The sequence below is a fragment of the Galendromus occidentalis genome, unplaced genomic scaffold (assembly GCF_000255335.2).
Source record: "Galendromus occidentalis unplaced genomic scaffold, Mocc_1.1 scf7180000076357, whole genome shotgun sequence".
NCBI classification, from domain to species: domain Eukaryota; kingdom Metazoa; phylum Arthropoda; class Arachnida; order Mesostigmata; family Phytoseiidae; genus Galendromus; species Galendromus occidentalis.
In genome coordinates, this window is record NW_003804346.1 from 199,621 (window position 1) to 222,391 (window position 22,771).

The window sequence follows — 22,771 nt, forward strand, 5'->3', positions numbered from 1 at the left end:
AGCGCGAAGTTTCTGGTCGTGGGAGCACGTGAACGCCGCCCACGGCTCTCACGTCCGGGGTCTCGGTTCGGGTGAGAAGCGGTTCTTTGAATATGAGAGCTCTCGATTCCGAAAGTCGGGTCTCGACGGATGCGTCATTCCTTCCTTATAGCATGATCTTGGAAAGAAAAAGAGACTTTCTGCAACTAACCGACTAATTTATTCAAATTTACACAACTATAATAAATATGTACGGCTCCGGAATTTCTGAACCCTTGTGAATATCGGGTTCGTAACCGGAATAATTTCAACAGTGTCGAACTCGGCTCCATTACGCACTCATGATTTGGATTTCATATAAACACCGCGAGCCTCCTGATGCTTTCGAATCGTATTCGAAGCTTTCTCTCGGAGTTTGAACTCTCGCGCACTTACGCTCGATATCATCCAGTCGGTCTGGACCCATCATCTCCGGACGGCGCGGCGTTCCCTACGATGGAGCACCCGGGGTCCATCTATTCATCGGACCTCGGCAGGATGACCAAGTTCTTCATAACCTATCCGGGACGCCCCGCGAGCATGTCAGAACCCTCTCCGATGTGGCGTCCCCGGCGACACACGTTATTCCATTCGAGCTCTATATCAGTTGCTCAGTGGCTTGCATCGATAAGTCGATCACTCTCCAGGCAGCCAGAGGATTCAGTTCACTAGGATCTCTACACAAACACCACACGTGATGCACGCGTTGGATCTTCTCAGGATCTCCCTCCAGGACGAATCCTTTGCTGTCTTTGATGCACATGATTTGCTGAGATTGGAAGGTTATGATCAGAACGGGGCCCTGAAAGAAGACCGGAATGAAACGACTCACTGATGGGAGGAAGTTCCGGATATGAGGGTTCGAGGGTTTCTTGAGAGAACTCACCTGCTCCATCATTTTGCCCATGGCGACGTCCACGTTTTCGATATCTAGAACTCTCGACGCGAATTTGACTTTGCGTTCGAGACCCGCCTTGAGCGGCGCTGCCAACACGTTGAAGACACCTTCGTATGTCCAGTCTCTCAGAACCGGCAAGTCGGGTCGGATTATAGATTCGAGAATCGTAGGTATGAAAAGAGTCTCGCAATTCTTCTTGAAATTCTCCATGTTGAAGGTCGGGTCGACTTTGCAGATCTCGGTATGAACTTGACTCATCTCCGTTGCCTCGAACAATCCGCCGAAGAGATCCGATATCTTCGAAGTGACGGCTCGTGAGGCTCTCACCATAGGGTTCTCTGATTCTTCGAATTGAGTGCGCATATCCATAATCCTGAAAGAAAATTCCAATGCTCAGCTCTTCGGGAGACGGGCTGCGTGAATCAAACAGATCAGACTCCGTCGAAAACTCACTTGTTTACGTAAGGGTTCGAGTTCTTGAAGGATTCCCAACCCTGAGTCCATCTGGAGTCCTTATGTAGCTCGACTCCTTGTGCTTCGGTGTTCGCTTCGAAAACCATGTCCTTATGATGAGCTGAGAGATCTGAACGTTTCAAGAGAACGGAAGGGGCTTGGTAGACCTGGGGTCTCTGAAAGATCGAATTTCCAAATGGGTCAGAGTTTTCCTAAAGGCGTGTCTCGTACGGTCCTATCCACGCTGACGCTCGGACTCAGCGTCCTCAGCTCACCTCGATGCTTTGCGAAACTGCTTTGAGAGTTTCGCTCTTCGAGAGAATCTCATCGCTTTTTTGAGCAAAATCCGAGATTGTTTTTTTCGCTGCCTCGGCTGTCTTCGAAACTTCTTCCCCTATCTTGCTTTTCTCCATAGTCTCACCGAGTTGGTCTTTGAACTGTTGGAGGAAGGAGAAGATCATGCTTTTAGGTGTTCCCATCTCTCACATATGCTAACCGTATTTCATATCGACAAGGAAGGCAACTCTTCTCACCTTACTCAAGTTCTCTGAAATTTTACTAGAAGACTCCTCCTCAATGGTTCGAAATTTCCGCCGAGCTTTCTGGAGCGCATCGCTCTGCTCCAGTCTGGCCGCTTCCTCTTTGAACTTTTTCAAGCTCTCTTTCATCTCTTTGTTCCTGAAGGGACGAGCGAAGTAAATTAAGTCACACAGAATAGATCCAACTCCTGAACATGATCCTAGAGCTCATCATCCGGCATATCGAACTCTCAAGGGTCTCGACCCGGGAATCGCACAGATGACACTGCCCCGTATTCGGCGTGAGAGCTCGGGGTCCATTTCACGCATGACAATCAGGAAAGGAGCACAGTCCCGGATTTAGAGAAAATTAGAAGCCAGCCGAGAGCATGCCGGCGTTCGAATCGAATGAACTCACTTGTCGATATCCTGTCGTAAATTCTCGTAAACCTGCTTGAAGAAACCGGGTTTCGCCATGCCCCTCCGGGAGACAGCGTCTCCGAGAGGGAGGCTCCGGCGGAGCAGGAATCTCGAAGCGCTAAGCATGGTGGTACGCTCTTTAGAGATTTATTCTCAATGTGACACAGATGATGAAGTAGGCGATGCGGTGGAAGCGCAGAGTACCGGCGTGCTTCTCAGCTCGAGGGGAGCAGACGAATCGATTCGACGACGAATTTAGAACGGATGACACGAACTTTATGCGGTACTTCGATCTCTGGAATCTCTAGCAGCTGCCGAACCAAATTATCTGCGGCTCTCCGAAAACACGCGCACCAGCAGCGCGCACACACACGGACACGGGCTGATATGTTCCGAAGTCTTATCCGAGACACGCGCGAAAATCATTTGTTGTGTCGGGGTGGGACTCGAGAAATGACACATGATGAGCTGACCTCGGAAGAGCTCTCCCCTGGAATCGGAACTCGATGGATTCGGGACGATCTCTCATCGAACATCTCATCAAGATCGGAAAAGGATACGAATATGCTCTAGGACTACGTGCCGGCATCGACCTTGAACTTCACTTATGCGGGAAGTCTAGTGCTCTTCCCGGTGACGCGCGAATATTCGAGTTTTCTTACAAAGCACGTCAGGTTCACGGGGATTATTTGGTGGTCACGCATATGCATTTCAAATTTCCATCAGGCGCATGAGTGGCCTGACTAGAACGGATCTCCCCACCAAGACTCCGCACGCCCTATTCGCGTTTTCTCTGAACCCCTTCCCATCCCCATTCCTTCATATCTGATCACTGATCACGACCCTTGATCAGGTCGGCGTCGCTTGTTCACCAGTCTGCTGGCTGGCGAACTCTTCCGTCCTGCTCCAACGATGATTTGAAATCGCGGCGGGTCTGTAGAAATGTATGATTGAGCTTCTGGAGACGGGTTCGATCCGAGAAGACGCCTTCCTGAAGACTCGAAGTAGTCGCAAGCATAGGAACGACGAAAAGGCGAGCATGTCCTCGATCCTTAATGAATCTGCAATTCAAGGATTCAAAGAGGGAATACAGTAGGACCTCGTCAATTTTACACCGAATGCGCCGGCACCAAGAAAAACGTCTCGTTCAAATGCGTCTGCGTTGCAGCGATTCGTTTCCACCATTAGGTCTTGCTTCGTGCCACTCCGGCGCCGCTTCGTCTCTGCTCATATAATATTTTCCAGGTACCAGTCAGGCTGAAGATGGGTTCATGACTGGCTCGCGTGCATCAATTCGTGTAGTGAATGGTACGGAATCGACATGAAGATGTCATGCTCAGGTCGTCATTTTAGCTTAATACCGGCCACCGTAGCCAAGCTGGCTCTTCCTGAGCGGAAATTCTGTCTTCTGAGTCGGAAGCGCGAAACGGTAACCAGAGGAGTTGACGCACTGGCTCACGCTGTGGAACTGTCCTGTCAGAACTCTTCCCTTCCTGGAGCATATATGTATATGTCGTGAGTTTCGCTGCGAGTTCTCACCTGAGCCCTAGCTTTGAATGGTTTAATGTCTATGTCGGACATTGTGTCGCCTTACGCATACCGAGGGCGGAGCATTTGAAGGCTGAGCGTTTGACAAAGAAGAATCATACTCACGAATGATGAGAGTTTCTCCGGATTCCGGACTTTTTCGATCGTCAGTTGGGACTTCTTTCTGCGTCAAGCCGGCGCGTATATACGCCCACGCATACAAATGGGATTTCCCTTGCTGTTTGAAATCGGAAGACGAATGCGTCATGTTCGAATCTTCGACGGAGAAGCTCGCAGAACCGGATTGAGTTGCTTAATGAGCGTCCAGATGAGGGCTTCTGAATTCTTTAGTCCGGATCTGCGAGACGGACAAGATCTTAGGCCTTGCGAGTCCGGAGGCTTGTTCCGACGTTGGATACATGGCTGTCGTCACCTAAAAAAATCTCACGGATCTATCCAGGCGACACGACCTACATCTAGCCAGAAAACTTTGTACATATGTCTCGTTTATCTCAGGGACGGGGAGATTTTCGAGAATCCTGATCCGGGAGGAGCTGTTGCGATGGAGAAAAAAGCGGCGCGGCTCACCCACAATCGGTTTCTTTCCGATTTGCACGAGGAGGGAAGGGAATCTCTCCTCGTGATTTTCGTTTGTGGAGAAGAAACTGAGTCTACTCAAGGCTCACATCAATTGTCTTGTTCCGCTGCTCTCTTCGCTCATGACGGGAACGCTCATTGGGTCGTGAGCGCGGGTGTGCGTAATTTGGCCCGTCCGAGCTCTCAGTCAGACTCATTGGGAATTATGCTGACCGTGCGTACTAGCTGGGTCCAGGGAGGGGAATCGGCCCGAAGCATCGCACGGTCTCCAGCGGTCTGAGCGCGCTTGGACTGAAAAGACGAAGCGTGACAGCTTTGTGTCCACAGAAAACGTGTCGTCGGAAACCGGCTGAGCGATTCGTCTCGCAGTGTTCCCAGTGCGTCCGGCGGCATTCCCGTGAGACGTATCGTTTGTTGACGGAGGCATTACGCGCTCAGCGTCCTTATTTCACAGTGGTGGAAGTTTGCCGGCATTCTCACAAGACAATTCGTAGGAGTAGTCGTAGTGGCAAGAACTCAGTTTATGCTAAGCGACAACGGCGGGCCACTGGGTGTGCTCAAACTACCACAGCTGTGCACCTCTCGCCGCGGGTCGCCGACTAGTGCCGCATGGCCTTTCCGACTGCGGCATTACGGACACACAATTGACAAAGCGGCTCATCAAAGTTCGACAATCGTTTCACCTCGCCGGGCGAACGGAACTTTTGTGCGTGAACTCTGGGTGACACCGAGGAGCCTGTGAATATCCTCGAGGATTTGTTGGTCTTTCCGGGAGAGATCTCCGACTAGTGCGCGGAAGTGCATGCAAGCTGTCGGTGGAAGCTCCAGGACGCTGTCATGAGCGCGAAAGTTCAATAACAACCCTCGAGTTTCTGCTGCGAATCCTCTCGCGCGCACTCGACCTGTGAAACACCCTCGCAGCGTAGACACTGAAGCACAATGGAAAACCCGGCATTCCGGAAATCTTTAGGGGGAGATGCGACGACTCCCCCTAACCCGACGATAGTCACCGTAGACGAAATGGCATTGCGTCGCAGTGTAATTTTCAACGAAGGTCGCTTGAAGCATGAAGAGAAGTTGTTCTTGGACATGGTTTCAGCAGGTGATATCCTCAACTTGAGGGATTTGTTATCGGTGAGTGCGAACGATCCTCTGTCGACCCTCATTTCTTGCCTCGCCGGCAATGTCGCTCCTTCTGTGCTATGCCCAAGAACAGACTGCTATTCCGATCGATTCTTCGAACAAGGTACTTTCTGACCGTTTCCGGACAGATGTTTCGTAGTCTTTGAAATAAGCTCGAAAATCATGTGATGACGATCTCGGGCAGGCTCTCCCTCGCGGGCTCGGATAGTCCCTGACTTCGTCGCGAATGAGCTTTCTGAAAGCTTCCGGATATAATTTTAATCCTTCGACTATATTCTAAGGACTCGCTACCTGCCGCATCGTGCTATCGCATCGTCGATGAGTCCCGAAACCACATGAGGGTTTTGATACTGAACCCTCATACGGAACCCGTCGTCCCTTGAGTGCTTTCTTGTTGGCAGTCTGGAAGATTACCGGAGAATGGGGCGGTTTGTTTGCATGTTTCCCCGGAAAGCTTTTTCTTTGGAATTGTCTTCGTCGGCTGAATGGGTTCCGCGCCCCTAATCCCTGATTAGAGTCATTTGCTCGCTCGGCTCTAGTGACGACTCTAGTGGTTGTGTTCAGAACACTTGACGCACTGAAAGCCGATATATGACGACAAAAGCTTCCCCGGAACGCTGTAGAGCACCGACGCGACGTTCTCCCCGGGAATTATTCAGGATCACGACCGATGAGTGTGTGGGATCGCCGCGGAACACCTTGATTCCGTGCCGTCTGCAAAGGATATACTCCCGCTCAAGAGTCTTTGATGCGGATTCGAGCTACTCATCAGCGGAAACGACTGTCGGAAACAACTTTCTCTGGATGTTACGCAATAGCATTACGCTAGCGCTCTTGCTCTGACAATGCGCGTTGAGCTCTATTGTTCTGGGCGGAGATGAGTGGCGTCTGAAGCTGTGCCGCGGACCGAGTTCAATGCTCATTCACGTAGTATTCCTCACGAATCGAAGTCATTGGATGGCCGTGGAATGAAATGCTCACGTTCCACCGCTTCGTCTCAGAAGTGGTGGCAGCGAATTTTTTCGTCTCCGAGCCGATTGGTGGAAATACTGTCGTTTAGACCCATACACACCGAGTCCCACAGAAGACTGTCTCTGAGCGAGTTCCGGGAGGGCCCGAGCATGGAGATTTGACGGACGGAAAATCTATCACATTCACCAGAATATGCGATCAGAGTTGTTGGCTCGATCTATGATGATGTCCTTTTTCCCTTCTCTACTCATTCGCCGCAACAGAATGATCGCGTAGTGATGTAGAGGTGGACCCTTCGAGCGGATGTTCGGCTCTTTGAGCTCCTGAAGGCCCTAATCTGCCTCTGTTCCGTACATAGAGCGTGAAAACGCGCCAAGTTCACGCCGGAAGATAGCTCGTCTGCTATTTTCTGCCCTGTTCATTCGACTGTAGATGACAAACTGCATTCCACGCTTCCATACAAAGCCTGTCGAAAATCGAGGTATCGTTCTGTCGTCCGCCCGTTTCGTTCCAATCATCCTGTCAATTGTTCGGATCGTAATTGTTTGGCAGTGTCGATCACAACATAGCGAGATTCGGCGATCGGTCGCCCCAATGTCGGACCAGAGCACATATGCTCAGAACTCGATGGCGTATCCACTTTTCTGGGCTTGCGGGAAAAGGAGCGAATTTTGCAATGTTCCCTCGACGATCGGTCTTCGGGCACTTGAATGACAGTCTCTTCTTCCCTTTCGATCGGACTGAGAAAACTTGTGACTCCGGCAAGGATTTCCTCGGAATTCTCGATCGCTTTGCCCCAAATATTCTGCGGGGGCCTGAGTTCCGTGTCTTCGAAGTAATTTAAGAAAACCTGTTCTTACAGAAATACCCCGATCTGAATATAAACTGCTGCGATTTCAAAGGTCATGGGGCCCTCGAAATCGCAGTTCGAGCTCACGACTTCCATATGCTGCGAGAACTTCTCCTCCAACCAACACTCGAAACAAGCCTCGTCTACAGAGCAGTCCTAATTGCGATCGAAGAAAATCTCATCGACGAAGTCAATTGTCTACTCGAGAGGTAGGCTGAGCCCGGAACCATTCACAATTAGGTAACCCGGAGTCCCGGACATGAGGGACCCACTGGATAAGGGACGAGGGGCTTCCGCATTGGCGCCTCGGAGAACCGAGTTCTTTCCTGAGGGTTCATGAGGGTCTACGGGAAATGACATGTCTATTATACGCGGGACTTGAGGGAATGCAGCTTAGTTGTAGGGGGATGCATAAGTCCTCCTTTTGTATCGTTGCCCAGTGAATCAGCTGTACGTGCCGCGCGGGAACAGCCGGCGGACTATCCGAATATTTTTGTGGACAATGTGACACCAATCATGCAAGCTGCCATACTTAATCGTCTAGAGATAACAAAACTACTCCTGGACAAGGGACATTACATCGAGAAACCCCATCCCCGAGAATGTGAGTTCAAGGCGCGGAGGAAATTCAATGCATAATCTCTTGGACCAGGCTGGATGGCTCACGATCCGTCTCTGGCTCTACCGCAGGCACCTGTGAACTCAGATGTGGGCGTGAAGACTTTCACGAAGAGCTTTCACAATCCCAAATCGAGCTGAATTCTCTGCGGGGTCTGGCTTCCCCTACCTTCATGGTGCTGACATGTTCGGATCCGATCTTGACAGCCTTCTACATGGCAAAGGATTTGGCTTGCAAGGCCAAAGAAAGGCCCGAGTTCCGAGACGAATTCATCGAGCTTTCCGAGCAGTGCGCGAAATTCGCCGCTGAACTCCTCGATCAATGTCAAACTTCTGAAGAGGTAGGTGTTCCCCGACCACCCCCCCCCTTCCCCCGCCGCGCAGTGCCCCACCGAGAACGGTGATGGGAGACTGCCAACACTCCGAGAAAGGAGAGTAGATGATGTATCTAAAGCCCCCAAACCTCTGGGATTTCAGGTTCAAACGGTGTTGGCACAGACGCAGGGATTCCCGGACTCGAGACCGTTCCGGTTCCCACGGCTTTACCTGGCGATTCTTCTCGATCAGAAAGAATTCGTCTCGAGACCGAATTGCCAGCAGGTCTTGCGAACGCTCTGGCTGTCCGGTCTCCCTGAGTGGTACTCGTGGAGTTTCTATCGGAGGTCCTCATACGTATTCACCCAAATACTGTTCACACCACTCCTGTGCCTGACGTTCTTACTGTACCCGCGAGCAAAGATTCTGGACGTTTTCAAAGTTCCAATGAACAAGTTCATTCATCATATCACGCTGTATTTGATATTTTTATCGTTGCTCCTCATAACGCTTTTCTACGGACGGCGAGATCAGTTCCGATTACGCGCTCTGTGGAGTGAGGTGCTCGTTGGAATCTTTGTGGTGGGCTACGTGTGGGAGCTGTTTTTGAGCATCTACACGCTCGGCCTTCGAATATTCATGCGATCGATGTGGTCGGCCTATCAGCTAGTCATGTTCTTCTTGTTCCTCGTCGCTGAGATCCTCTTCCTCATCGTCTTCGCTACTTCTCGCACCCTGAAAGACAGCCTCCAGCGAGAACTGTGGCCGTGGTATCATCCCTATCTGCTGGGGGAATCCCTCTATGCGATCGCCACCGTCATGGCTTTCTGTAGATTACTACAGTGGTGTCAACTGAGTAAAATCATCGGACCGCTCGGGATCTCTCTGAACAAAATGACTGGAGACATTTTCCGTTTCATGGCAATCCTAGTCATTGTCTTCGTCGCCTTCTGCGCCGGAATAAACTCGATCTACAAGAACTACAAAGGGAACGCCGTGCTTGTTCGCGGCGTCAAGAACATCACTCAGCCGGATGCTTTCGTCGGGTGAGGGGGCACAGAGTTTTTCATGATGGAACTCGATTCTAGCGGAACTCGTAAGCTCTGACCTGGAGCGAGGAATTTCTCCGGGATTATCTCAATCTTCCCCCACAGCATCGGGAATACGCTCAAATCACTCTTTTGGGGCGTCTACGGAATGGGCTCACCGGAATACGCGGATCTAGTCGTGTCGCAGAGCGTGTCCCCCACTGAACGTATACGCAAGCATTATTTCTCCGAAATTGTGGGCTACAGCTTGTGGGCTCTATTCCACATCTTCACGGTGATCGTTCTCCTCAACATGCTCATCGCCATGATGTCTGACAGTTTTCAGCGCATCCAGGTGTGTTCATAGACCGATTTCTCTGAATTTTTCTATATATTCAGAACGATTCAAAGGCGACAAGCGAGCAAAAAGCCGCTTGATATTTATCTAATAAGCAGGTAGGAGATGCATATCGAGACTAGATTCAAGTACAGGTAAGCTGAGGGCACTTCGTGCTCAAGAGGGGGAGGCTGATTCTAGGCGGGGCTGAGCTCGTGAGCAGAAGCCGCTCTGGAGCTTCGGGAGGGACCGGAGTATACCGGGAGAGCTCTCGGAACATCCGAGGCTGTAATAGAATTTTTTTCAAGCCCTAACTTACGCTTCCAGGAGAACGCTTACAGAGAATGGATGTTCGCGCGAGCATCCCAGTGGATACAATACTTCGATAACCATACTGCCATACCTGCGCCATTCAACCTCCTCCCCTCGGCCTACTGCCTGATCCAAGCGTATGAAATCGGACGCTCCATCTTCCAACAGGTAATTTCCCCTTGGACGGAAACCGAAACCATTCTACAACATGCATGTGTTTCCGGGATTTTCCGTTTCAAGTGTCTTCAGCAGATGCTCTTCGGATACCGATCTGCTGGGTAGACCTATGAAATAGAATTCCGACTTGATTCCTCCTGCAGGAATGGCGGAGAGCCCGTAAGCAGTGCTCGCCTGAGAGAGCATGTTTCCCGAACTACGAGTCTGCGCGAGAGCTTCAGAAACGTTATCAACACAATTACGAGGTAGCCAGCGCCATCCATCTGCTGTAAATTTGCAGTGAAGGCCCATACGATTAAGAACGAACGAGTGTTTTATCGTTCCAGACCCTGATAATCTTGCTGATTCGGCGCTATATGCAAGCTAGGGAAATGCTCGAAAGAGATCGAGCTCTCTCGCGAGTGCTCTCGTCATTCTTGTCCCAAGACTACGGCAACAAACACGAGTCTTGGCAACCGAATCAAAATTCGCAACAGCCACAATCCCCGGGAGTTCAGCCCGTAACTCTGCGAAATCCGTCCAAATTGTGGATCTTGGGTGGCCACAAATGAAGCTCATCAACGTCGCATCAAATGAATATAGGATATCCTTGCCACGTTCCTTGGAAGGAATAGAGGCTGATCGCAGGACACAACGTCTCGGCAAATTCGCGATGGCTACATCGATTCGCCATTGAGTTGCCGTTCACCTCGAGCTGGATCGTATAGGAAGCAAGGAAATTTATCGAGCCGCTGAGCGTCTCGCGCACAGGCTTTCAAATCGCCAATTCCGACGGCCATGCTCCTCGAAAAATTCGATTGTTGGTGACTACAGATTCCTCGTGGATCAGATTTCTCCTGACACCACGTACTTATTTGTAAATAAATTATGAAAATCCTTGCCAATTATGAGGGAGGAAAGCATTTTGCCGGCTGGCCGGTCGGTTGGGAACATGTATCGCCAGAGTATGCAAATGGACGAGGGGAACCGAGGAGCGCCCAAGCGATTTTTGACTGGAAGCTAGTGCTGCGGGTGCCGGCTGCCATCTGAGCTGGCGACGACGATGATAATAATTGATGCATTGATGCAGCTCACTGGACATCGGAAGCGACGTGCAAAGATGATTCATGCTCGGGATCAAGTCCTCAAGGAGTGTTCTTCCTTCCGTCAGACATTGAGAGAAGGTACTCCACGATGTGGGAGAAGCCCTCGGTAAACCATTCATCAGCTAATGCGGTTCCCATATTTTTGCTGGGAAAAACCGGGGAGAGGTGGCTCCTTCGCGAGTCTCTTCTCCGTTGAAGTAGGATTATCCAACGATCCCCTCATCGCCTACTTTTCCCTGTCAGGCACCGCGTGAAAATCGAGAGTCATCGTTCCGCAGCAGACCTTCTAGAAATAGGAGATAGATACGACACAGGATCGTGCGGACCCCATAGCTCATAGGGGTCTGTGCGGAGCAGATCCAAGACCTCGATAGAGTCTCTTCGCAATATGCCGTCCACAGTGTGCGCAATCGATTCGCGTCACAAGCGTTTCACAGCTCATATTTTGAGTTCCTCAACGGGAATAACTGAACCGGGTTTCTCGGAAATCGACTCATACTCGGAGAATGTGGAACCGAAGAACTCAAGACCACGCTCCATCCATTCTCTCTATCTCCCTTCATTCCATCACGAGTTGCTCTCGTTGTATCCATACTGCACAGCTTTGCTGCTCAAAGGCTTCCTTTGAACGTCTGCCTTACGTCTTACGTCTGCTCGGCTATGCGTGGAAATAATCGAATTGGAGGCTACATGATGATTCCGTTTGTTAGTTGTCAGTTGTCGTGGTTTGAACGACACCCCCAGTCTGTTGTGGACACGGGATGAAATGAAAGCCTCATTCACTTTGGCTATGCTGTGCTCCCTCTGCGGTCATCGAGGTCCGCCGAGGGTATTAGCAGCAAGCTCGGATCCTATAGACTGATTTTCCGATTTCCTCCGTTCTGGTTGTTCGGAATGGGAATTCTCACGATGACTTCCAGCTACAGAATCCATCCCCGAGATTTCCTCTAGTTGGTCTACCTTCATCTTACTGATGTGTCTCACCATGAAGGGTGTCGACCACTCCTGGATAGAAGGCATTCGATCAAGGTTCACTCGTCGTTCATGAGCGTATGGTTTGCCTGTGTATGACCTCGGCCGAAAGGTGACCGAAGACGTTAATGTAACAAACACGTTGCTTTTCGCTTCCTTTTGTTGGTAATTGTATCAGAACAAGAACCAGAGAGTAGAAGCCTGATTTTGGTATCCCCGGAGGATATACCTCCCTCAAATAAGTGAACGTCCTCTGAACTTGGGAAAAACTTTTATTCAGCACAAAGAACCATCGGAAATATCTGTACATTGATACAGGGACATCTCGCTCGATTGGTGCAGAGGGGCCGGTGCTCGTCTGCGGATAAATTCTTACCTCATTGACTGGAGCAAGTCACCTGGAACCAATTCAAGTCGTTAGCAACGATTAATCACACCCAGACTTGGATCAACATTAGCGATTGGACTAACTGTAGGCGTCACAAATGAGCACCCATCGGAAGACCACGCTGGATGCTGACCGTTTCTGCCGTTGCTTCGGACGCTCCGAACGAAGCGTGAATATGGAACTTCACGTGATCGTTCTGAACGGCCACAGAACGTTCTTCGATATATCCGACTCTTAGCGTAATTATTGCCATCGATATCAATGTTTGTGCGAGCTTCGTGTTGAGGCTGGTAACAATAATCTTGACCGTCACAGCCTTATTATTTCTCGATTTATGTTCTCCCGCCTACCAGGCAACACCCGAATGAGAAAGGATGGTGCCTAATTAACGGGAATCGCGACGAAAACGGGTCAAATAAAGAATCTTACCGTCACGCCATGCCAGTCGACCACGTGCGACCTGCCCCGGCCGCCGAGCGAAGAAGAAGAGTTAGCGGACGAAATGATCGTACTCTTCAAAACCATGGCGGCTTGATGATTGCGATGATCTCTGCTCTGAGCGGGGTGGCTCTCCAACAGTCCCGACGAGTCGCCGTGCGTCGTGAGTCGCGTCAGGACGATAAAATCATGAGGGCCAATGGGCGAAATAATAGTGAAAGATGATGATGATAAAATGAGAAGCGAATGAGCGATATAGTAGTGGATGAGGATAGGTTAGACCAGCCATCCGCGCCGACCGTCTTCTCGCTCCGGCCAGAATGAGCCAGGGGCTTAGAGTCCCAGAGACTTCTGGAGATCAAATGCGCCGTATCCCATCTGCCGTGCTGGAATTGATATTTCACCCTTATATGTAGAGTCTTCTCTCCGCCAGACCTCCGCGTGATGGGCGACTCGATGACTTGCCTGCCGATAAGCGGACCCGTCTTTTAACTGTCTATTCGTGATTTGATGATTTAGTAGCTGAGCCTTGATGGGCTCGAGCTCACGTGATCACTGCGGACTACGATCCTGGGAAATGTTCCAGGTCTGGCGCTCTACCGAAGGACCATGCAGATTCGGGATATCCATTTCGAAATCCCTTTCTCTTTGCCTTCGGAAGCCTTGGCGCGTAGCTTCGACGTGTTTTGCTGTTCACGGAGGATTCTCGCGTGTATCGCAGGCCTAAGTCAAGTCCTCTCTCCGCAATATCCTTGGAATCGCAGCGTACACGGAGCGGAGCGTGGGGGTCGATATACTGGGGACGCTGAGAGGGGTTATCCTGCCCCCCCATCTCCCAAAGTTTCCGTGAGTACATCATGCCGAGTATTCCTGCTTCCCTTCTCCTCGGGAACCGCTCCCGATTGTAATCTCCCAAGCAGAGGCAGGAATTGATTGGTGAGGCCAGGCTCAGTCAGACTTGAACGCCATTCAACGTTCTGGGCTCCGCGCATCTCAACCACTGGGAAGCTCTGGGATCGTACGAGACTTCTTGAGATCGCCCCTCAATCCGGGATACGCCGATGTATTCCGCAAATCCGTATGCGAGCCTGAGTCTAGAGAACGGAGACGCGCTCCGAACAAGCCCGAAAGCTGGCTCGTCACGTTTTTTATCTTTGACGAAGAAACGCTGTGAGTGTCCATTAGAATCATCCTGAAGTAGCGTCCAAGACCTTTCTTAGGGAAAGAGGAATCTCAAATTTGAACCAATCCATGCTCGAATCCAAACCCGACTGAGCTCCGTGATATGCACTCCGTAACGCTCCTCGAGATCTTCGGGCCTACTCCATCGGAACCTGACAGAGCCGTATCAGTTTTGATTTTGGTAGATGTGTCGATTGTCCACGATAATGCGGAAGCCGGGATGCATGAAGTTCGTCATGGGAGGGAGGCGCACGATTCTCCATTCGAATCTCTCGTCCCGAGGACTTCTCCCGACATGTACGTTTCAGTTAACGGGATTCAGAATCCGGGGTTTGAATTTGGCGCCTCCAAACCAAGACGAGTTCCGGAAACGGATTCGAATATCCGCGCCGGTGAACTGCGTTTCCGGTTCCGGTCGCTATGAAGATGTCTCTGTTCGACGCTCTCGATGCTGGAGAAATCACATCGCTCGAGGAATTAGGTGTCTACAGCTACAGCTCCCTGCCCGGCGAAAACACCGCAAATCCCTGCGAAGGCATAACTTTCCAAATACCTACGCTTTCACTCTGATGGGAATCGACGCCCGCAGAGGCGCTCGGGACGCGCAGTCTCACAATCAATATTCCATCGAGAACACGGTGAGCTAATTCCCCGAGCTCTCTCTAGCCATGCGAGACTCCTGACTGATTCACAGATGTGACGCTTGGTGTTCCGCTCGGATAATATAATAGAGACTCTTGAGTAATATTGAATCTCCAAATTGAAATCATTGATCCAATATGCAGGAGCGCTGATGTAAAATCCCAGGCTGACCTGCGGCCTAGATCTCCTACAGAGTGATCAGTGTGATCAGCGATTACCACGCAGTTTTGTTCGCTGAGTGGCAAGAGTATCCACTCTGAATCCTGCACGAACAACCCCCCAGAGTAGATTTGATGCATCCGGATCCAAACAGGCCCGGTGAGTTGTATGGGCAACTGACTCTCGATCGATCCCGCGAATACACCGAAAATATATAGATAGGAATCGGACCGCTTTCGGAGTCTAACTCTTGTACCATGCTCTTCTTCAGTCGAATACCGAAATGTCAAGCAGATCATCACTGTGGCTGATCCCGATGGAGGGGCCCCGCAGATCTTCACGGTAACTCAAAAAACACCGCTGCATGCGCGTACGTCTCTCAAACCACGAGCTATGACGAAAAAGTTGCAGTGATCCTTCCGATCCTGACGAGGACGCAAGGGTTCTTTGAAATTCAAATTATTGGTTGAATTTCAGCTACACTTTCAGAGAAGAACGCAGAGCCCATCGGACGCGTTCAGCCAGGGGCGGGTCTTTCCCTGCTGAGACGGGACGTTCCCCCTGCAGGCAAGTTGAGTGAGTGATTCCACTCGAATTGGAGACGAACGGAAGATCGTAGCCCTAAGTGATCGCAACCTACCTCCTTACTTTGATCGAGCATAACCGAATTTGCCAAACATTCCAGAGGCTCCGCCGAGTATCCTTCGGAGGGCACCGAAGCGGAAGTTCGTTCTCATTCGAGACTCCAAAGATACCGTATCACGCAGAAGTGTTCGACCCACCGAGACTGGCCCTTCAAGTCTCCGGAGCTTCGTCGCGGCTTCGCCAGTCCCCTCGAAGTCAGACGGAGCCCTTCACCACGACAATGCCGCATTCGAGCTAGGTTCGAGCCGGACCCCCGCTATATCGTCCTCGGAGTCTGCTGTAAGATCGAGCAACAGGCAAGAAGCCGGCTCAATCGCTCAAACGGGAACCATCATCAACCCCTCAGCCGTCGGGCGGCGGGTTGCCCAGAGCGTAGTCGATAGAGGGACACCGGAGCTTTTCGTTGAGCATGTGATCGATCAGGGTCAGAGCCATGCGTCAAGCCACGCACAAACCTCCTTCGCGACACCTATCAAGGAAGAACCACCCTGTGCTGACGGAGAACAGCCGAGAACCCTTCCCCGTTCGGCGGAGTCCTCAATGGACCATGTGTCTTTTAATAGACGACTTTTCAAGACCATCATGCTGGGAATGCCTTCAGCGCCGGGACAAGTCATCGCCGGCTCAGAAGCTAGCGCAACCGATCGAAACGCTTCGTTTCGGGACATATCGAGTCCCAATGCGTCGGCGACCCCTCCTACAGTTAACGAAAAGTTCCTCCCAGAGAAACCCCGATATTCGACGGCGAAAAATACTGTGGATTATCGTCCGTCAGTCGGGGAACTACTGGCGGGAAGCATAACCCCTAATCTACCGTCGGGAGTGTCCGCCGACCAATACATCCTGGATAGACCGATAGAGGACGGGATCTACGTGCCATTCGACGGGGAGCAGATGGGTGATACGTTGTCCCGGTCTGTGCTGTCCCAGCCGCAGGGCTCGAACGGGGAACAGCAGACGTGTGAGGGTCAGACCTGCACCGAGGATTCCCCCCATGATTCCAAGCCCTTACAACGCACAACGTTCGAAGCTGTAGCCAACCTCGCGGACGGATCTGATGCCGTGGGGAATGATTACCTTGGCGGCGGGCCTGAATCAGTCGAAATTCTGGAGGATTTCGTGGAGGATATATCGGGGAACGTCTGTCGCGATTCACAGGGCTTCTACATGGTATCACATGATGGTCTCTTGGAAATTCTTAAAACCTGTCAGACCTGCGCGTCCGCTACAGATGTGAACCTAGTTCGGAACGGGACAAGCTGCGAGGCGACTATCGTGTGTCGGAAAACGGCAGAGCACGGCGTCTTCTGGGACGGGGAGAAATGCGGGAAACTGGGGTGTGGAGAGGACTTTGCTGAGGGATCTCGGAGAAATTCACTTCATCCCGACGTCCCGTGGTCGCTACTGTTCATGTGTTTGATTGCGAAGATCGTTGATGTTCCACGGAGGAAGATGGAGTATTTATGTCGGTTGTTGTTCGCGGCCAACGATATCGAGGACAAAGTACTTAAGGCATGGTCAATCCTGTCGTCCTTCACCATGATGCACGGATTGACCAATCCAGACCTCCCAAAACCTGTGGATCATCTGGAAGCAATCGTTGTTTGTAGGAAACTTTTGGTGTTCCTCAACCCATTTGATCACAGTCCTCTCCTCTGTTCTGAGACCCCAGGCGGCCGGTTGTGGTCGATGATTGATCTTTCCGCAGCTATAAATATTGGTCTCCAGCGCTTGCAGCTCTTGAACTCGAGAAAGTTCTCGAGTCTCAGCGTACTGAATGCAGAGGCTATCGTGGGGGACTCGAGCGAATGGAAGCCTGCGCTCGTGCCAGACATGGAGCTCGTTAATCAAGAGGCATTGAAGGATTTACATGATTCTCTCTGGCAAAACGACTTCCGAATCGAGGTTGAATCCCGTCAGATGAAAGTTCTCGCGGATGTCACGAAGGTTCTCTGCTATTTCCTGCCGGAGACAGCAAGGATGGCGAAGGACGTAGCTCGATCCCGCTATTCGATGATTCTCCGTGATCTCCTCGAAATCAGTGATATCCGGTACGTTCCTCAAATCAGTGAGATCGCCAACCTACGACGAAATTTTGAATCGTTCTCGCAAGCCAGCCAAGACATTAGAACAGTCGCACAAGCATTGGAGAAAGTCGATGTTTTCGGTGTATTGAGTCCGCTCTATGAGAGAATCATAAGCACAGCTGAGGCTAGTTATGTTGTGAGTATCGGGGACGGGGAGCCGAGTGGAGCGACACAAAAAGTCATGAAAATGATCCGGCAGTACCAAGAAGAAGAGCTTACGCCAGAGAACGCGATGAGAGTGCTCTTGCTCCTGCCGCTACGCAACACTGCTGTCGATGTGATAGGGAATATTCGCGGTTGGCATTCGAATCATATTCCAGCAAGCTAGAAATCTTGGATTCTGCTCACGGTCGGATAGAGGAAGTTGAAGGGTAGGCTGTAGTCAGACTGACGTTTCAGCTCAGCGTGTTATTCAAGAAATAAGTTCTCCGAACTAAAATAAAATGATGATCTCGAGGAATCTCTGTCGATATACAAAGTCATCATCACAGCTCTTCCTTCGGCGTCTTTCGATTCAGAATCATATGAGCAGCTTTCTCAGCGATCCCGTACACCGTAGCTACCATATGGCCGCTAGTTTCTTCCGGTATCACAGAGGCGTCGACAACTCGCAAGTTACGGACTCCCCGGACTCTGCAGGGAATGAAGAACATTCGCTCGAATATATATACATACAAGCATCCGTCAGTCTGGATCCGATAACTCCCCGGCGACGTACCGGGATTCCAATCTTACCGCAATTCCGGATCTACCACAGATGAAGGATCGTCAGAGGCACCCATGCGACATGTTCCCGCCATGTGCCAGAGACTCATTGTGTAGCTTTTCACATGGCAGCGCAGGTATTCGTCCGAGTCCAGATCGCCCGAATCACAGCCGGGAGCCCTCGTGAGAGCGTACTCTGCTCCAAATTTGGCCAGCGGCTAAGGATTTTTATGGAATCGATGAATTTCGTCAGTGGGATCCGGAGCTTTCAATGAATACGCGTTACATGAGCCGGCAAAATATGGTGAGAACTCACAGCGATCGACTCCTTCGTGTATTTGAAAGCCTCGACCAAAACGTCGACATCGTGAGGATCGCTCAGGTATTGCAAGTCCATGATCGGATGGTCCTCGATGCTGTGGGACTGCAGTCGAACCTGTGGATAGATTTCTCGATAGGAGGGATACAGCTCTTCATTTTTTCACATAGAAAATCAAACACCTAATCAGAATGCAATCTGGAGGGCATATCGTGACTGGCAAATAGTATCTAGACCCTCCCAGCGTTCTTGCCTTGCCGCGGGATTTGCCTCGTTCCAGAACGCTCGAAACGATGAAGCCATTCTGGTTTCCATGGGCTCCGGTGCCCCTTGTGAATAGGGACATATCCTGCAATGAAGAAGAAAGAGAGAGGAGCTCGGATCCACAAGCACTCGGACCGGGAAGTTCTCATACACAGCTAAGTGGGACTATCGTTCTTACTTCTGGTCTCACTCCGAACTTGAACATTGCCCCATTGCTCATCGGCGCTCCCAGCGACATGTCCACGGCGATCATCTCGATGTCCGGGAGCTTCCGATCGTCCGATATTGGAGAGCTTCGGAGAATTTCGGATCATCCGTCAATTCTAATTGCTGTGCGGCAAATCGATGCGAGAGAAGAACCTGAGTCTGCCCGAAAGAGAACCCCTCGCTCCCATTGAATCGTGACCCGAGCAATGATCACAAACAAGAGTGAGCCATCAGAATCGAAGCTGGGTCCTCCTCGAGAGGCTTCTCGGATAATTTCCGGTTCAAAGTGCTTCCAACCCACGCATCGAGGACTTTTGACTGTATACTTACTGAATAAAAGATAAACCGAGCACGCCGCATGCCGACATAAACATCCCAGTTCGGTTTGCGAAGAATTTGTGGAGCTCCCCGAGCTCCATATCGAACCATCCTTTCCCGGGTCGTTCATTCTTCCTGGACTTGAAAGATACTGCTTGACCGAACGACAAGACGTGGTCGTGGAGATTGGCGCCAACGGATGGCAGATCTACCTTGACGGGGATCTGAGTGGATAGAAAATAGAAAGTCTCTGCTTCAGTCCGCAATCGAATGAGCCTTCAACGAGGTATCCGAACATGAATCTCGGTTGGCGGGAAGATTCGCGGAAGCTCGAGCGTACCCCATGAGTTTCTAGCTCCTCTCTGGGGCCAATGCCAGACAGCATGAGTATTTGGGGTGATCTCGCCGAGCCTGCCGATAGTATGACTTCTCCGGCGGCCTTGATCGTGATTCGCTCTCGTTTCTGAGCGGGGGAACCGGCTTCGCCATCAATGGAAGGGGTGAGAACCTCAACGCCAGTTGCAACTTGATTCCCATCGAGAAGAACCTGCGGCGAATAGTTGTGCTTCAAATGATTCCGGTCGCGGTACGGGGCCTAATCAGCAGACAACAGACAACACATCATAATTTTCCCCGGGCAAGTGGGGCTCCGGCAGCGAAATAGAGTCCGGTACCTTTTCAACCATGGAATTCAGGAGGATATGGAGTCTCTCTTTCCGTTCTTCTCTGATCGGATCGATGAAAGCTCTCCCGGAATGGGAACTAGATCCTTTGAGCGGATCTATCGTTGTCTGAATCACCGAGAATCCAACGCCCTGGTTTCCGTTGTGATCGTCGACAACCTAAAATTTCAACAGGGGAAGCTCGTGGGGCCGCTCAAACGAACATTGCGCATCGATTTCTCGGTTCTTACACGGAGAACTCGTTCCTACCGCTGACGATGTGACTCTTGCTCCCGCTTCGAGCCAAGCTTCGATCAAAGGTTGCCTTCGCTCGCCCAGCGGACTGATCATAACCGATAATTCGCCGTCGTTACCATGCCGGTCTGAAAAACGATGGCGCCTACGTCTGGAAGCTCATTTCGAGCGATTTGTTGGAGAGTCAATCCCGAATCCGAGGGGCAGAACGAACCTTCTTTAAGCCGGGGCTCGTTGTGGACGTTCTCGTGCAGCTTCATGTAGTGCAACATCTCCGACGAATTCCAACCGGTTGCACCATACACTCGTTCCCAGCGATCGTAATTCTCATCCCAGCCTCTCGAATATATCTGGAAGTTTATGTGTGACGATCCACCAATCCCTTTACCTCCTCCCATATGAGCTCTCTGTAATGAGAACGATATTCCATTGAGCATTGACCATTGAGAGTCCTCGAAAGGGGATATTCATATCTAGATTCATTTCAGCTCTCGCTCTGATTTCTTTACCCGGTCCCTAACTCTCTGGAAAGCGAATTTCTGCTCGACCGAATTGTACATCCAGTCAAGTCCCAGAGACGGTTCTCTGAAATTCACGGCATTCAGCAAGGGGACATGATTCAGTATGTTGGTTGTGGATCCACCTTCGATCAGCAGGACGGAGCTTTTCGCCGAGAGACGGTTGGCGAGCAAGCAGCCCGCGGTTCCTCCGCCAACTGCCGAGAAAGAACCCACTCAGCCAGAGAGAATCGGAATACGGCGTAGGAATCGGAGACGTTGCCGCTGTAACTCCTCGCCGATGCCTGAACTCGGATGAACCCCCGAGTATATTGACTTCTCTCATGTCAGTGACATTGATCCAGCCCATCGCCGGAAATCTGGTATGATGGTGGTAAAAAAAATCGATTCTCTAAACTGCGAAGATATCGAGTTCTCTTCTCCGAAGGTCGTGGTGGAACGCACTCACCTATGACGTAATCATACTGGGCGCGTAAATGACTTCTCGGAGTAGCGTAAAATTCTGGTCCTTTAAAATGCTCCTCGATGTATCCTGGATTGAGTATCGCGAACAATGCTGTGACAATGGTTACAATCGTTGGCGGCACCAATTGAAGCTTAGGAAACGGCACCGCCGACACCACGCTGTTCAAGAGAGACCATAACCAAGCTTCTGGAGCATTAGCGAGATGGTCGACGACCTGTGGGTTTCTGAAAATTTCCTGGAGCACTTTCAGTCCCTCAGTCGCCATCGCGCTTTTCGTCTCGTGGCGAACTGGAGAAAGTTCTGCTCGGCGATTCCGCTCGACTCGATGAGTGCAGATCGATCTGGCGATCGATTTCGCTCGTTCGATGGAAATGACCTCGTCGGTCAGAATAATTCGTGGCGCGGCCGTCGATCGTCTACGTTTTTCCCTCGGAATTCTGGATTCTTAGCGGTCGCGGGTGAAAGGGATCTTCTTTCCCCATTCCAAGCCCGCTCTCCATTTATGAGCCAGATTGGCTACTTTCAACGAACTTATCTCATCGACAATACTATAGACTGGTCACAATTATCAGATATGGCGAGGAGTGAGTCTTAAATCCCGTCTTGAATCACACCGCAAGTCTCGGAGACAGCCAATCCGAATCGCGAGACGAGAGAGAAAATCAATTATGGAACTCGTAGGAGGAGTCCCTGTGATCTGATATTGGTGTTGAACAGGCTATCGGATTGCTCAATCCCTTCAAGACGCTTCGCCGGGGAAACATCGGGCTTACTTCGAGGATCGCGGGGTCGCGTAGTTTCCCTGGTTGCTTGAGGAACCTTAATGGGTGTCGTGTTGATCAGCGCGTGGCTGCCTCTTCTTTCAATCGACGGATCATGGCGATATCCGAACGGCTCGCAGGGTTCTGTGGAGCAATCAGCTTTCCCTCTGCGGCGACGCTGCCGCATATTTCTGCCATTTCCATGGACGGTCGGTGCCGATGGCGGCTTCGCTCTCAAAACTCGGGATCGATTGAACCTCAGCCGCCGAAGAATGCAAGCTCGTCAATCTCAGTTGCCTCGATTTCTTTGCGTCGCGGAGACGAAGACGAGGCGCCCCCGACTGGCCGAACACGGTCACGGCGTAGCCCGTAGAAAGGTCGAGCTGAGTGCTTCTACCACATCCCTCGCTCCCGCTTCCCAAAAAGCTTCCGATTCCAACCCTACGTGTCATCGAGCTTCGGGAACTCCGGGGAGTCTTCATCAGGGGCGTCCCCTGAGTTTTCGCTCTGGGGGG

General features: G+C 51.1%; 3 protein-coding genes across 3 annotated transcripts; 1 reads left to right on the forward strand and 2 right to left on the reverse strand.

Moving 5' to 3' along the window:
* Window positions 1-363: 363 nt before the first annotated feature.
* Window positions 364-2,696, reverse strand: LOC100900241 (mitochondrial import inner membrane translocase subunit TIM44). Its single transcript, XM_018641892.1, has 6 exons — window positions 2,306-2,696; window positions 1,903-2,047; window positions 1,645-1,806; window positions 1,370-1,545; window positions 905-1,289; window positions 364-820 (listed from the first exon to the last, which is right to left on the reverse strand). Exons 1-6 carry the CDS (start codon window positions 2,431-2,433, stop codon window positions 617-619), a joined length of 1,200 nt encoding a protein of 399 aa, XP_018497408.1. The 5' UTR covers window positions 2,434-2,696; the 3' UTR covers window positions 364-616.
* Window positions 2,697-5,370: 2,674 nt separating this feature from the next.
* Window positions 5,371-10,734, forward strand: LOC100900383 (short transient receptor potential channel 5-like). Its single transcript, XM_018641889.1, has 9 exons — window positions 5,371-5,565; window positions 7,409-7,605; window positions 7,837-8,000; window positions 8,087-8,355; window positions 8,492-9,375; window positions 9,484-9,712; window positions 10,022-10,174; window positions 10,327-10,428; window positions 10,510-10,734. Exons 1-9 carry the CDS (start codon window positions 5,371-5,373, stop codon window positions 10,732-10,734), a joined length of 2,418 nt encoding a protein of 805 aa, XP_018497405.1.
* Window positions 10,735-18,158: 7,424 nt separating this feature from the next.
* On the reverse strand, window positions 18,159-21,760 carry LOC100900525 (alcohol dehydrogenase [acceptor]). The gene is made up of 12 exons (XM_003738912.2): window positions 21,478-21,760; window positions 21,021-21,226; window positions 20,726-20,918; window positions 20,527-20,639; window positions 20,269-20,436; window positions 19,935-20,141; window positions 19,607-19,818; window positions 19,248-19,362; window positions 19,059-19,154; window positions 18,803-18,922; window positions 18,517-18,704; window positions 18,159-18,414 (listed from the first exon to the last, which is right to left on the reverse strand). The coding sequence occupies exons 1-12, from the start codon at window positions 21,758-21,760 to the stop codon at window positions 18,267-18,269; spliced, it is 2,049 nt and encodes a 682-aa protein (XP_003738960.1). The 3' UTR covers window positions 18,159-18,266.
* Between the last annotated feature and the right edge of the window lie 1,011 nt (window positions 21,761-22,771).